We start from the raw sequence: 13,146 nt of genomic DNA on the forward strand, positions 1-13,146 counted from the left end.
ATAAACGGCATAGCTTTTCTGAGGAACGTATTGAGTGAACCCAAGCAGCAGGAATGTCCACGTGGCATAATTCCTTTCACACTTTAATCTGTGTTTTGTTCTTTGTGTTTTGTCTCCCTCATTGGCCAGGCCTTCCTTTGTGTTCCTTTGACTAAAGCCAGCCTCTGTTTCAGGCATTTGTGAGCTTTGTTTTGGGGTCAGGGAGGTGGTCAGGGTCTTAGTTCCCTGACCAGTGATTGAACACGTAGGAGAAATAAGAGACACGGATTCAGTCTCTGGGTCCAGAAGATCCCCTGAAGAAGGGCATGGCAACCCACTCCAGTATTCTTGCCTGGAGAATCCATAGACAGAGGAGTCCATAGGATAACAAAGAGTTGAACACGACTGAAGCAACAGCACAGGCTAGAGGGAGGAAAGAGAGGTTTTCTGGAGAGTGCCCTATACACAGGCAAGGGCCTTCCTGTGTCCCTAGACATTTCAGGATTTCAGTTGATTTACAACTGCCAGGATCTGCATGTCAGCATCTACGGCCTCCTTCCCTTGGAAGTGCAGGTAAGTACACTGCCTAGTTGGCACGGCAGACCAGAAGGGCAAAGAATTAACCTGCTCTCGCCTCAACAGGCAGATACTTGGTCAATGGCTCTTAGAAGTTGATGCATAAATACCCCAGCTCCTTGTCCCTAGAATGTAATATTAATAATTCTGCAGTGTGTGTTTTGTACAGTTCCTTGATGTTTGCTTGGAGGACCAAACGCCAGTGCCCACTGTGGTAGCCGGCTTGATGACATATGTTTGATGAGTTGTCTCCCTTCCCTGTATCCCCTAGCCACTTCATACCAGCATTCCCTGCACCACTCAAATAAACCACCTGCACCTGAGGGTCAGGGTCAGGGTCAGGGTCTACTTCTATGGTAACCAAACTAAGACACCTTAAATATGGACTCTGCTCTACAACATCTGGTATCTCAGTCAAAAGTCATACTGTTTCTTGTTTTTAACTTATTTTGAAATGATCTCACCTGGGTGTACTTTATTGCTTTAGTGGTGACATTGAAGGAGTTTGCAGTTAAATGGAGAACATGTTTGTGTTTTCCCCCACAGAAGAATTCATTCTTGAGCAAAGTGAATGTCTAAAGAATGTCCTGGATTGCCTATATGCAGAGATAATAATCAAAATATTAAACAGCTGATACAGCATGGTCCTCATTTGATCATAGAAGATGCTGGCCTGTATACTGCAGGGCTGCCACACTATTGGCTCTGCCCCAGTGAAACACAGGGGTCCCAGTTCTGCCTGGGTCACATCTTCAGGCAGGGTTGAGAGATCACTGAGCAGAGAAGGGTTTACCGGGCTTTGTCCAGGGGGGCTCAGATGTAGGCGGTTATTTTTTTTTTTCAGCTGTGCTGAGCCTTGGTTACTGCTCGAGGGCTTTCTCTAGTCTCAGTGTGGGGGGGGGCTACTCTTTGTTGCTGTGCAAGGGCTTCTCGTTGCGGTGACTTCTCTTTCTGTGGAGTACAGGCTGTAAGGCACAAGGGCTCAGCGGTTGCAGCACACAGACTCAGTAGTCTCAGAGCAGGTGGGATCTTCCCAGACCAGGGATCGAACCCCTGTCTCCTATATTGACAGGCAGATTCTTATCCACTGGACCAGGGAAGTCAGGTGGGTATGATTTTGATTCTTCCTTAGAAAAAGAAGTGATGCATAGAAACATTCATCAAACATCTCTGAAGGAAGCTAAAGGCCCAGCAGGGACCACATCGGCAGGGACTTTGAGAACTTTACAATCCAACATGTTACTGGTGTTTTCTCCTGAGTATGGAAGTAAAAGCCGCACTCTGCCTGAGGTTCCAGGAGGAATGTCTCTTCTCCATGGTAGGTGGTCTGGGCAAGACCAAAAAGCAAAGCAGCCAGCCCGTAGGTATGTGATCCAAGATAGTCCATCAGAGTCTCTCCCCTGGGATGATAAAAGTGAAGCAGAATGGTGAAAGGATGGGAGAAAAAGGCATTGGAGTTCATCTATGCAGTGAGCGCACTAGTTCATTCATGCAGTAGGCTGCTACAAAGCATGGTCAACTGGTTCCTGCTACCCAGAGTCCAGAGTTGCCCGGTTTCTCTTCTTGTCCTTGATCTTCTCTTTGGCTCTGTGAGCCTTTTGATAGCCTTGCAGTAATTTCCTTTTATTGCTTAAAATTTCGAGGATTGGCTTTTACTTGCACCTAAAGAACCATAACAAATTCAGGCCCAATATGCTTATCTTTGGCCACATTTTGTGGAGAATGGACCCCTTGAAAGAGCATATGGCAGCAACTACTGACAAAAAAGGAAAAAAGAGAAGCCAGTCCCTGGATCTTCATCAAAGAAGAGGAAGAAGACATAGGAGACAGGAGTGGGCCTGAGGGATGTGGTCCTTGAGGAGGATTAGCTTTGCCGAGGTTGGCTCTTAGGTGCCCAGGGAGCTCAGATTCCACCCTGGGAATTCGAGGGTTTCTCCACCGTCTCCCAGGTTGGCTTATGAGTCAGGGATCCCTCACAAGCAAAGCTCTAGGGGCTTGAGCAGATGCTGGGAGGAGGTCCAAGGCTCAGGTCAGGCTCTCTTCTTATTAGTAATTCTGGTAAGACAGGGAGTATGTGGGCATTGAAATCATGAGCTAGGACTTCCTGGTTGTGCAGTGGTTAAGACTGTGCTTCTACTGCAGGGGGCACAGGTTTGATCCCTGGTTGGGGAACTAAGATCCCACATGCTGTGTGGTGTAGTCAAGAAAACAAAAATTGTGGGCTAAAATGAGGCCCTGCTGAAATAGGTAGACTTATTCCTAAGAATATGGTAAGAATACATCATTTACTGTGATATTCACTTTTACTGCACAGTAATTATGCATATATCTATATATATCTCATGGGAAACATAATGTGAACTGGATGGATTTTCCCTTTTTTATGCTTATTTGCATGAAGAAGAGTAGGAAATGAATTTTTTGTCTTAAATGCAACCATTCCTTTGCCAGCATTGGGTACAACACAACCTTATCAAATCCTCAAAGAGGGGCCATATGAGCACCTACCAACCTGGCCCGCCCATGGGGCTTTGTCTAGAAGCCGCGCTTCTTATAGAACTTAGCTCGGGCTAAAACATCATTGACATAGTCAGCCTGTATGTCTGCGGAGGTGGCAATGGCTTCAGTTCCTGACTTGAAGGCTGAGAGACCACCTGAAATGAAACCAGAGGTTCGGGTTGAAAAATTAACTTTCAACAGAAGTAAGCTATGAGCAAATCTCCAAAAGCATAGTCCCAGATCTTCTTTCCCCTTCCTCTCCTCCTCAGAGGATCTACTTCCTCAAGAGTCACTGAGAAGATTCCAGATTGCTTTCCTTCTGTCTCTCTTTTTCTAGAGGCTTTTGTTTTCTTGCTGCAAAAGTCAGATTTGCCTCTCATTTCTTTACCAATCTTCACTCTGAGAATACTTATAGCATTGTCTCAGTCGTTCAATAACTCATTTATTCACTCATTCATTCAATAAATGTTTTTAAGCAACTACTGTGCACCAGGATGGGTGCCACACCGACTTGCACACTGCACAATGATGCCCGAGACACACTCATTTCTTTGTAGGGGTATGTGTGCAGTATGCATGTGTGTGTTGTATACCCTAGAAGGTTAATCTTCAGTAGTTACTCATGTGTTTAACATAACCGTGCTCTGCTTGGATGTCTAGAGAAAAAGACCCCTGGCCTTGATCCCTGCCTCCTAGGACCTTGAAATAGAATATAGAAATTGTTTATTCAAAAATCAGGCTGTAAAGTGTGTAAAGTGCATACGATGGGTCCGTAGGAGGTGTGGTTGGATGTAAAAGGAGAAGGAACCAGGGAACCTCAGAAAACAATCTGGTTGTTCTGGCCAGGATGACTGGGTATATTTTGGTGCCCTCCACAGAGACAGAGAATACAGAGGAAAAAGCAAATGTATAATGGGAGGCTAGTGAGTTAATTCGCTTCCCTGTAGCTCAGCTGGTAAAGAACCCACCCGCCAATGCAGGAGATGCAAGACATGTGGGATCCCTGGATTGGGAAGATCCCCTGGAGAAGGAAATGGCAACCCTCTCCAGTATTCTTGCCTGGGAAAGCGCATGGACAGAGGAGCCTGGTGGGCTACAGTCCATGGGATCGAAAAGAGTCAGGTACGACTGAGCGAGCAGGCAAAGTGAGTTGATTCAGTCTGGGAAATGCTGAACCTGAGGTGGTCTGTGATCAGCCTAGAAAGCATCTTCCCTGGACACATCATGGTACTTAAAGCCCTGCTGTCACTGAGGATGCTCATGGGGTGAACATTCATTCCAACAATTCAGAAAGTGAGCAACAGTTTCTTGCACCAGGGGAAGAAAACCCATCAGAGAAAGGCCAACATATTCTTTTAAACAATCACACTAACTCTCAGGGCATCACTCAAGGACCAATGATTGGCTCAAGGACCAATGAGAAGTCTTCCCTGGTGGTCCAGTGGTTAAAAATCCCCTGCCAAGCCAGGGGACATGGGTTTGATCCCTAGTCCTGGAAGATCCCACATGCCATGGGGGCAACTAAGCCTGTGAACCGCAACTACCGAGCCTGTGCTCTGGAGCTCGCAAGCCGCAACTACTGAGCCCATGTGCTGCAACTTCTGAAGCCCACATGCCTAGAGCCCATACCACCATGCCTCCACAGTGAGAAGCCTGTGCTCTGCAACTAGAGAGTAGCCTCCAGTTGCCACAACTATAGAAAATCCTGCATGCAGCAATGAAGACCCAGCACAGCCATAAATAGGTAAATGTTTTTTTAAAAAGGAGAACCAAGGAGCGATGTAAAAGGAACCCCAATGTCTGGCATAAGGGGAATGCAAGCAGAAAAGAAGACCACTCCAGGGAGCTCAGTGCTTCAGAGAGCGTTTAGGCTCCTCCCAGGGCCAGTGCTGCTCTGGTGGGCATAGGCCCAGGAATACCCAGGGCACACCCGGCCTTCAGGGCTCTCTCACTCACCGCTCTTCTAAACAAAGCACTACACATCTGGCCTACCTTTGAGGTGTTGAGCCACACTCCAGCTGGGGAATTTTTTCTGGATTGCCTTAATACTGTCTGTGAGAATCCCAACAGCCTGCAAAAGGTGTTCTTTGCCATCCCAGGTACCAACAGGATGATGAATTTTTTTATCAAGCTAGAAAATTCAGATAAGAATGTCAGCATCTGAATGGAGCAACACAAGTTTCTGCTGTCCTGATTTCTACTCCTTATGTTCAAGGTCATGGGCACCGCCTTGCCCCTTTTCTCTGTTTCAACAGAATCAATTCTAAATGTCCTTTCTTTCACGGGAAAGAGAGTCTGAAAAACAAAGTAAGATTTGGGAGAACTGGGTGTGGCATAGTTTTAGTTAAGCACTCAAATATTAACAAATACATAAAGGAAAAAGTTGTTTTAAAACAAATAATGAGCACCCAAAATCTAGATATTTGAAGTCAAAAATATCTTTTTCTAAGTAGGGAGACTGGAAGTCTGGGTTTCTCAGACCATTCAAAATAAAGCCTGGTGGAATTCCCTGGTGGTCCAGTGGTTGGGATTTGGTGACTCCAATTCTGGGGCCCAGGTTCAATCCCTGGTTAGGGAACAAAGATCCTACAAGCTGTGTGATACAGCCAAAAAATAATTAAATATGAATTTTAAAATAAATAAATAATAAAAGCCTGGAAGCAAATATTCTGAAAATTTGGGTCCCCTTCCTCCAAATTGTCTAACGAACAATTTGGTTCAAGTAGGACTTCATTATATTGTTTTGATCTACATGGATGAAATTTACTATTTCATGAACCTCAAGTGGATACTGGTAATAGTGCCCTTTTTTTATAAGATTTTCTCAATTTAAGTATATTGCATAGTATTCATTGCAAATTGTAGTCATAAAACCCGTAAGATACTTTTTTAAAAAGATATCAAATAACTGGTATATCCTGACATGTTACAGAATTACCAGCAGAAACCATGCAAGTACCAGTGTTTTAAAGCCTAGGATAAATGCAAATAGATGCAAATAATCTATCAGGAAGGATGGAGTGGGGCTGATAAAAAGCTTCTGGTTGCGTACCTGCATCAGGCCAAATTTAAGTCCTGTGTGGTCCCAGCCATCCAGCAGGATGGTTCCACCGTGGCTTTCTCTAGAGATGATGGCTGCAATGAGAGCAGGGTCCACGCAGTGCCGCAGTCCAATTTCTTTGATCAGAATTTGATAAGACTGTAAGGCCTTCAAATCCATCTCAGCAAACATCTCAGAACCACGGATGCCTGAGTCAATAGAAAATAAATGGTGTTCTCCACTTCATAAGAGAACTCTTTTTCAGTTTAATAAGTAAGCCACAGGAGCTGTGTAGCTGTGTAGCCACCTGTAGCCCCTCAGGCTTGGGACAGCCATTTTAGGACATTTTTGATCTCTGATTGCATAAATCCGGAAAGGTCCATAGCCCAGATAGATATCACTTCCGCTTTCTTTATTGTTCTGTTTTCAGCCACATTTGGTGCAAGAGGGGAAGTCTTGGACATGAAGTCAGCCAACCTAAGTTTGAGTCTGGTTCTGCTGCTACCTAGCCCTGGAACCTTGGGAAGTCCTTCCTCCTTGCTAAGGCTCAGTTGACTGATCTGTAAATTGGGAAGGTAGGATTAGATTGACCTTGCAGTTGCTTCAAACTCTGACGTGCTAATACTGAGACAACGTGAAGAGTCTTCGGAACAGAAGACCAGGAGAGGACATAAGGGAGCCTTGCCCAAGATGCTTGTGTTGTAACGTGAAACAAACCCAGCAACAGATGGAAAACAGCCAGAAATGGACATTTTACGATGTAGAAGTAAACACATCTGGGTCAGGTTTGGAAAGGATGAAGGGAAAACAGAAGAAGTTTGTTAGATGGGTCGGGATTCTGTTTTCCTCTAGTTTTAATTTTGATAATGCAGCTATAAAAGTGAACTTCTCAAAATTAAGCTACTTCCTAAGAAAGAATCTGAAAATGATGAAAGGAGGCTAGCCAGATGCTTGCAAGGCCTTACACTCACCACAGGCAATCATCCTGGTGTTATCACAGGGGATACCAGGGGTCTCCATGATCATGACGTCTCCGTAGCAGCCATGGTACAGGCGGAAGTGCAGGCGAGGACTCATTGTGTGAGTGAAGGAGTGTGAGCCCCTAGAAGTGCCTGTAGAGCAGAATGATAATTCACATGAAACCTTCGAGGAAATACTGCTCGAGTTGCTCTTATGAGCATTACTAAACCAATGGCAAAGCCATAGGCTTAATCCTCCCAAACCCCTCTCCAAGACCCCAGAATGGCTCACTAGATGGAACCGAACAGAAGATTCCCTCTTCCCACTCTAGTCCAACCTTAAAAAAATTGAATACTACCCTTAATTCTAAACTTTGTTCAAAGTATTATGACAATCAGTTCTTATAGGTCTCAAAAACATTTGCTACAATCTTCATTAGAATGAAAACTGCCAATAGAGTTTTAAGTAAAAACTTGGAGAAAATTTTTAAGACACAAGTGCTTCTGGAAATGTAAACATCTGAATTCATAATGGCTTTTGTTTAGGAAGATAAGAAAGAAGAGTATCATTCGCTTAAAGAAAGAAGGGTATCATTCACTTAAAATAGTAATTTGATATCATTTTTCTGTGAAGTTGAGTTTCTATCTAAGCCTAATTAAAAAAATTGGAAATAAAAATTTAACTTACCATTAAATTTAAGTTAAATCTATTCTTATTTTTTATTTTGTTATTATGAAGTGAGTTTCTATTTACTGAAGAAGATAAGAAGCTTGTCTATAAGTTGAAAAGTCTCTTCTAGTAGTTGTTGCTGCTACTGCTGCTGCTAAGTTGCTTCAGTCGTGTCTGACTCTGTGCGACCCCATAGATGGCAGCCCACCAGGCTCCCGCGTCCCTGGGATTCTCCAGGCAAGAACACTGGAGTGGGTTGCCATTTCCTTCTCCAATGCATGAAAGTGAAAAGTGAAAGTGAAGTCGCTCAGTCATATCCGACTCTTTGAGACCCCATGGACTGCAGCCCACCAGGCTCCTCCGTCCATGGGATCTTCCAGGCAAGAGTACTGGAGTGGGGTGCCATCGCCTTCTCCGAGGATGGCTGAATTGTGCCTTAAGACCACAAATTTTTGTTGTAACAAATTATATTTGTTAAAACATTTGCTGTGAAAACCTGTGTTGCACTTAGTGTTGTGAATGGTGTTTTTCACTAGAGAGGTAGATTTTACCCTTTTCCCATAGATCAGTTCTGATCAACTAGACAGTATAAATTCTAGAGACTTCCTTAGAATTAGGCACAAAGTCAATGGAACTCTTCCTTGCAAATGTTTAGTCACTAAATCATGCCTGGCTCTTTTGTGATCCCATGGACTATAGCCCTCCAGGCTCCTCTGTCAATGGGATTTCCCCAGCAAGAATACTGGAGCAGATTGCTATTTCCTTTTCCAGGGGATCTTTCCAACCCAGGGATCGAACCCACATCTCCTGCATTGGTAGGCAGATAGGTTAGGTAATATTTATCTTCAAAGGAAAGCAAAGCAACTCTAAAGATTAACTCTTCACAAGTATGTGATTTTTAAAAAGCCAAACTCATCAAAACAAATAAAAAATGCAGGCATAATATTCTCTCTCCCATATACAAACAGGCAAAAAAGGAATTAAAAAATGAACCAAAAGGGCAGAGAGTGAAACTATCAAGTAAGCTCGGGATGCTGAGAAAGCCTATCTAGATTATAGAAGCAGCATAAACCAGTAAAGCCCTTACATTTCTTTAAGCTGTGTGGATTCCCATGTGAGGCAGAGAGCAGGAGCATCGCCTTGACTCCCCTCTTGGCCCTTGGTGTTTTATAGTGTTCGTGCCTACAGGGTGTGTGTGAAATACATATAAGTGAATGAATGGACAGAGTCCCACGACACAGATTACATGTAAAATTGAAGCATGGGTTGTAAAGTAATTGGCCTCCAATTAAAATAAATTAATTAATTAAAAAAAAACTGAAGCATGGGGTTTGAGAGTGAGGGTGCAGACAGAGAACACACATCCCGAATCTGACCACTTCTCATCACATCTGCTAACACCGTAGCCAAAACCAGCATCATGGCTGGCCTGGTTTAATGTTCAGCCTCTTAACTGACCTCCCCACTCCACTCTTGAAGTATGTTTTGATCTTATGAATATTTCTATAATAAAATAAGTTACATCAAACAGAGAAAAAGCCATTCTAAAAAAATGAAAAACAAAATCTCTATCCGTGCATGCTAAGTCATTTAAGTTATGTCCGCCTCTTTGCAACCCTATGGACTGTAGCTCACCAGGCTCCTCTGTGCATGGGATTGTCCAGGCAAGAACACTGGAGTGGACTGCCATGCCCTCCTCCAGAGGATATTCCCAACCCAGGGATGGAACCTGCCTCTCGTCTCCAGCATCGGCAGGTGGGTTCTTTACCAAGTGCCGCCTGAGAAGCACTTCCACTGGCGTGTATCTCCCCAAATGCCTTTTTGGTCGCATCATACTGACTGAATGTGAACTCTTTCTTCTAAACTCCTCCCAGACTAGAATTTTTTCTATTTACTCATATAACTCTTATTTACTGTCTGGAATTGACAGTTTTCTCCTCATATGTCTTGCCTCATAAAGCACTGTTCCATAATTTCCTACCGATAACACCTCCACTTGCTTGGCAAGAAAACACTCTTAATTATAGAAATAAGCAGCTGATTCATGGCTGGGCCTGTCAGGAGAGCCCACCCCCAACCCCATGACATATAATCACTACCATTTCTGATTTATGACTGGGCTGGATGGGGCTAGATGTTTTTGTGGACACCTTGCAAACAGTGCTAAATGTCAATCAAGGACTTACCAATGAGGACAAATAGGCCCCCAAACAGGGCAAAAGATAGCATGGTAGGTGGTGGCTCGTATCCTACAGCACCTGTGGTGATTCAAAAGAGAAACTGGTTAATTTTAAAACTTGAAAGTTTCCTAAAGAAACTGGTTTTGATTTTCTTAAAAAAGTTTCTTTTCAATTCAGTGCCCTTTTTTTGTGTCCAAGATATTATTCTCATAGACTCAGTTCACTGAATCACTCTCTATCCTAAGCACCAACTCCCAACTCATTTTAACCAGATTTCATACTGACATGAGCCCATGAACATCTTTTTAAAATTTATTTTTAAATTGGGGTATAATTGCTCTACAATGTTGTTTTGGTTTCTGCTATTCAGTGGCCTGAATCAACCAAGTTGTTGCTGTTTATTCGCTAAGATATGTCCAACTCTTGCAGCCCCATGGATTGTAGCCCCACCAGGCTCCTCTGTCTGTGGGATTTCCCAGGCAAGAATACTAGAGCGGGTTGCCATTTCCTCTTCCAAGGGCTCTTCCTGACTCAGGGATCTAACCTACTTCTCCTGCTTTGGTAGGCAGGTTCTTTACCTCTGAGCACCAAGGAAGCCCAAATCAGTCATCAGGTGAGTTCAGTTCAGTCGCTCAGTCATGTCCGACTCTGCGACCCCATGGACTGCAGCATGCCAGGCCTCCCTGTACATCAACAACTCCTAGAGCTTACTCAAACTCATGTCCATTGAGTCAGTGATGCCATCCAGCCATCTCATCCTCTGTCATCCCCTTCTTCTCCCACCTTCAATCTTTCCCAGCATCAGGGTCTTTTCAAATGAGTCAGTTATTCACACCAGGTGGCCAAAGTATTGGAGTTTCAGCTTCAGCATCAGTCCTTCCAATGAATATTCAGGACTGATTCCTTTAGGATGGACTGGTTGGATCTCCATGCAGTCATGGAGTCTCCAAGAGACTCTCAAGAGTCTTCTCCAACACCAAAGTTCCAAAGCACCAATTCTTTGGCGCTCAGCTTTCTTTATAGTCCAACTCTCACATCCATACATGACCACTGGAAAAACCATAGCCTTGACTAGATGGACCTTTGTTGGCAAAGTAATGTCTCTGCTTTTTAATATGCTGTCTATGTTGGTCATAACTTTTCTTTCAAGGCTGTAGTCACCATCTGCATAGGTATACGTATATCCCCTCCCTCTTCAGCCTCCCTCCCACCCTCCTGTTCCACCCCTCTTGATCATCACAGGAGTCTATGAACAACTACTTACATATGCTACCTACACACACACTCCCATCCATCTCCAAACAAGGTCACACCACAATTTTGTTCCTATTCTTGTACTAGTTTCCTGAGAAAATCAAAAGGAACCACTTTTGATAAGAGGAACCTTTGAGACCATGACTCAGAAGAGGTTTTCTGTGCTCCATTTCTTCCTCCATGGGCTCTGTTCTTGGTTTCATTCAAAAAGCAGCTTATGTGTTTTACAAGATATAACAAGGCTAGGACTCCAAACTGTTCTCCATACTGGCTATATTGGGAGATTAGGATTGATATATATACACTGCCATGTGTAACAGATTGCTAGTGGAAACCTGCTATATAGCACAGGGAGCTCACTGGCGCTCTGTGACCTACAGGAGTGGGATAGGGGTGGGGGGTAGTTGGGGAGGGAGGCTTAATAGGGAGGGAAAATGTGTATACTTACAGCTGATATACTTCATTGTACAGCAGAGACTAACACAACATTGTAAAGCAATTATACTCCAACTAAAAAACAAAAAACACAATAAAGCTAGGACTAACCTGGTTTGGGACTTTGCAGAGAAAAATCTCTCGTCTCTCTTTGAGAAGGTCCTCTGAACTCAGCAGCAACCCGTCAGGACTTTACACAGTGGTGGCCTTGGTCCTATAACAGAGGTTGGTTTAAGTTTGAAAATCCATTAGCAAATTTCCGTCTTCCTGGCTTCAATCCACTGCCTTCAGTGCAGCTCTTGTGCTGTGGAGGAGCTTTTAAACACCAGCGTGCATTCTTGCCTGCCTCTCTCACCTTCATCCTGTACCTCCGATCTGGGAGGAGCTTTATATATGCTTTAAAGCCTGCTCTATAAACCACTGACCTCATTAGGCCTGATTATAATGGTACTCAGGGCTTAGGTGGCCCTTTTAATAAAAGGATTTAAAAGCATATATTAACCACTATTAATCAATTAATCTAATGAACCCCCAAGTTGTACTGGAGGTATATATTTGGCGGACTGTTTCTGGGTTTCTAAAGTTGTGCTAGGCAAACATCTTCTGAATGTGAGAACAAGAAACAGATAATTAGCCTTAAAAAGATAAATAGGAAATACTAGCAGCTGCCACTCTTGGATTGTTTACCTGAAATGCTAAGCCTCCTGCTCTTTGTTCTTCATTCCACGGTCACATGGTCCTTTTGGCTCTTTGCTCCAATTCTGCCTCTGACAAGCGAATCTAAGAGTGTCTGCCTGCTCTTGAGATGTCACTGAAAAGCCAGGGACTAGAAATATGGGTACTGGTTTCCCAAACTTCTGAAGAAATGTGAAAACAAAATTTGGCCAGGGATGAACATTTCTTCGAGAATGGACTGTCTTCACTGATTTGTAGGAAGAGATGGAGCCCATTGTGCAGCTCCAGAAACAGGAAGTGGAAGGGATGTTCTTTTTTCACATGTGTCTGCACTGGGTCTTTGAGAGGCACTCAGGCCTCTCTTTAGTTTTGGCACAGGTGCTTAGTTGCCCCGTAGTTTGTGGGATCTTAGTTCCCTGACCAGGGATGGAACCCACATCTCCTGCCTTCCAGGCAGATTCTTAACCAGTGGACCACCAGGGAGGTCCTGGGCAAAGTACATTTTCCAGAGGGGAGGAGAGTCTGACACGGGTCCTGCCACCAGTGTGAGAAGTTTCGAAGACTGTACACATTCTTTCATTCATCCCCCAGGTGAACAGAGGTGTGAGGGAGACTGGGCAGGAGACAGGGAAGACAGGCCCTGAGTCTAGCGACTTCCAGGCTCCCTGGCAGTGAGCAGCCACACCTCCTGGGAAAAGCTGATCTCTGTTCAGCCCACTGCACTAGCTGCTGCCCAGATCTATCTCTGGTTTGTAGAATAGTCAGCCCTTCACAAGGCCTCCAGCCTTGCATTCCAGGGAAGAAGGGTGGGGCTGTCCTGACTGATGATGCTCCAGCCATCAGGAAAATGACTCGTGCAGGCCCGGCTCCACCGCTACT

At 44.2% G+C, this 13,146-nt stretch overlaps 1 protein-coding gene across 1 annotated transcript; it reads right to left on the reverse strand.

Moving 5' to 3' along the window:
• Positions 1-1,015: 1,015 nt before the first annotated feature.
• On the reverse strand, positions 1,016-11,939 carry LYG2 (lysozyme g2). Its single transcript, NM_001099076.1, is given in 6 exon segments — positions 1,016-3,209; positions 5,047-5,185; positions 6,107-6,303; positions 7,066-7,206; positions 9,910-9,981; positions 11,704-11,939. Coding segments are annotated over 5 exon segments (639 nt in total). The 5' UTR covers positions 9,953-9,981; positions 11,704-11,939; the 3' UTR covers positions 1,016-3,090.
• Positions 11,940-13,146: the final 1,207 nt, after the last annotated feature.

This window comes from Bos taurus, chromosome 11, assembly GCF_002263795.3.
Source record: "Bos taurus isolate L1 Dominette 01449 registration number 42190680 breed Hereford chromosome 11, ARS-UCD2.0, whole genome shotgun sequence".
In the NCBI taxonomy this organism is placed as follows: domain Eukaryota; kingdom Metazoa; phylum Chordata; class Mammalia; order Artiodactyla; family Bovidae; genus Bos; species Bos taurus.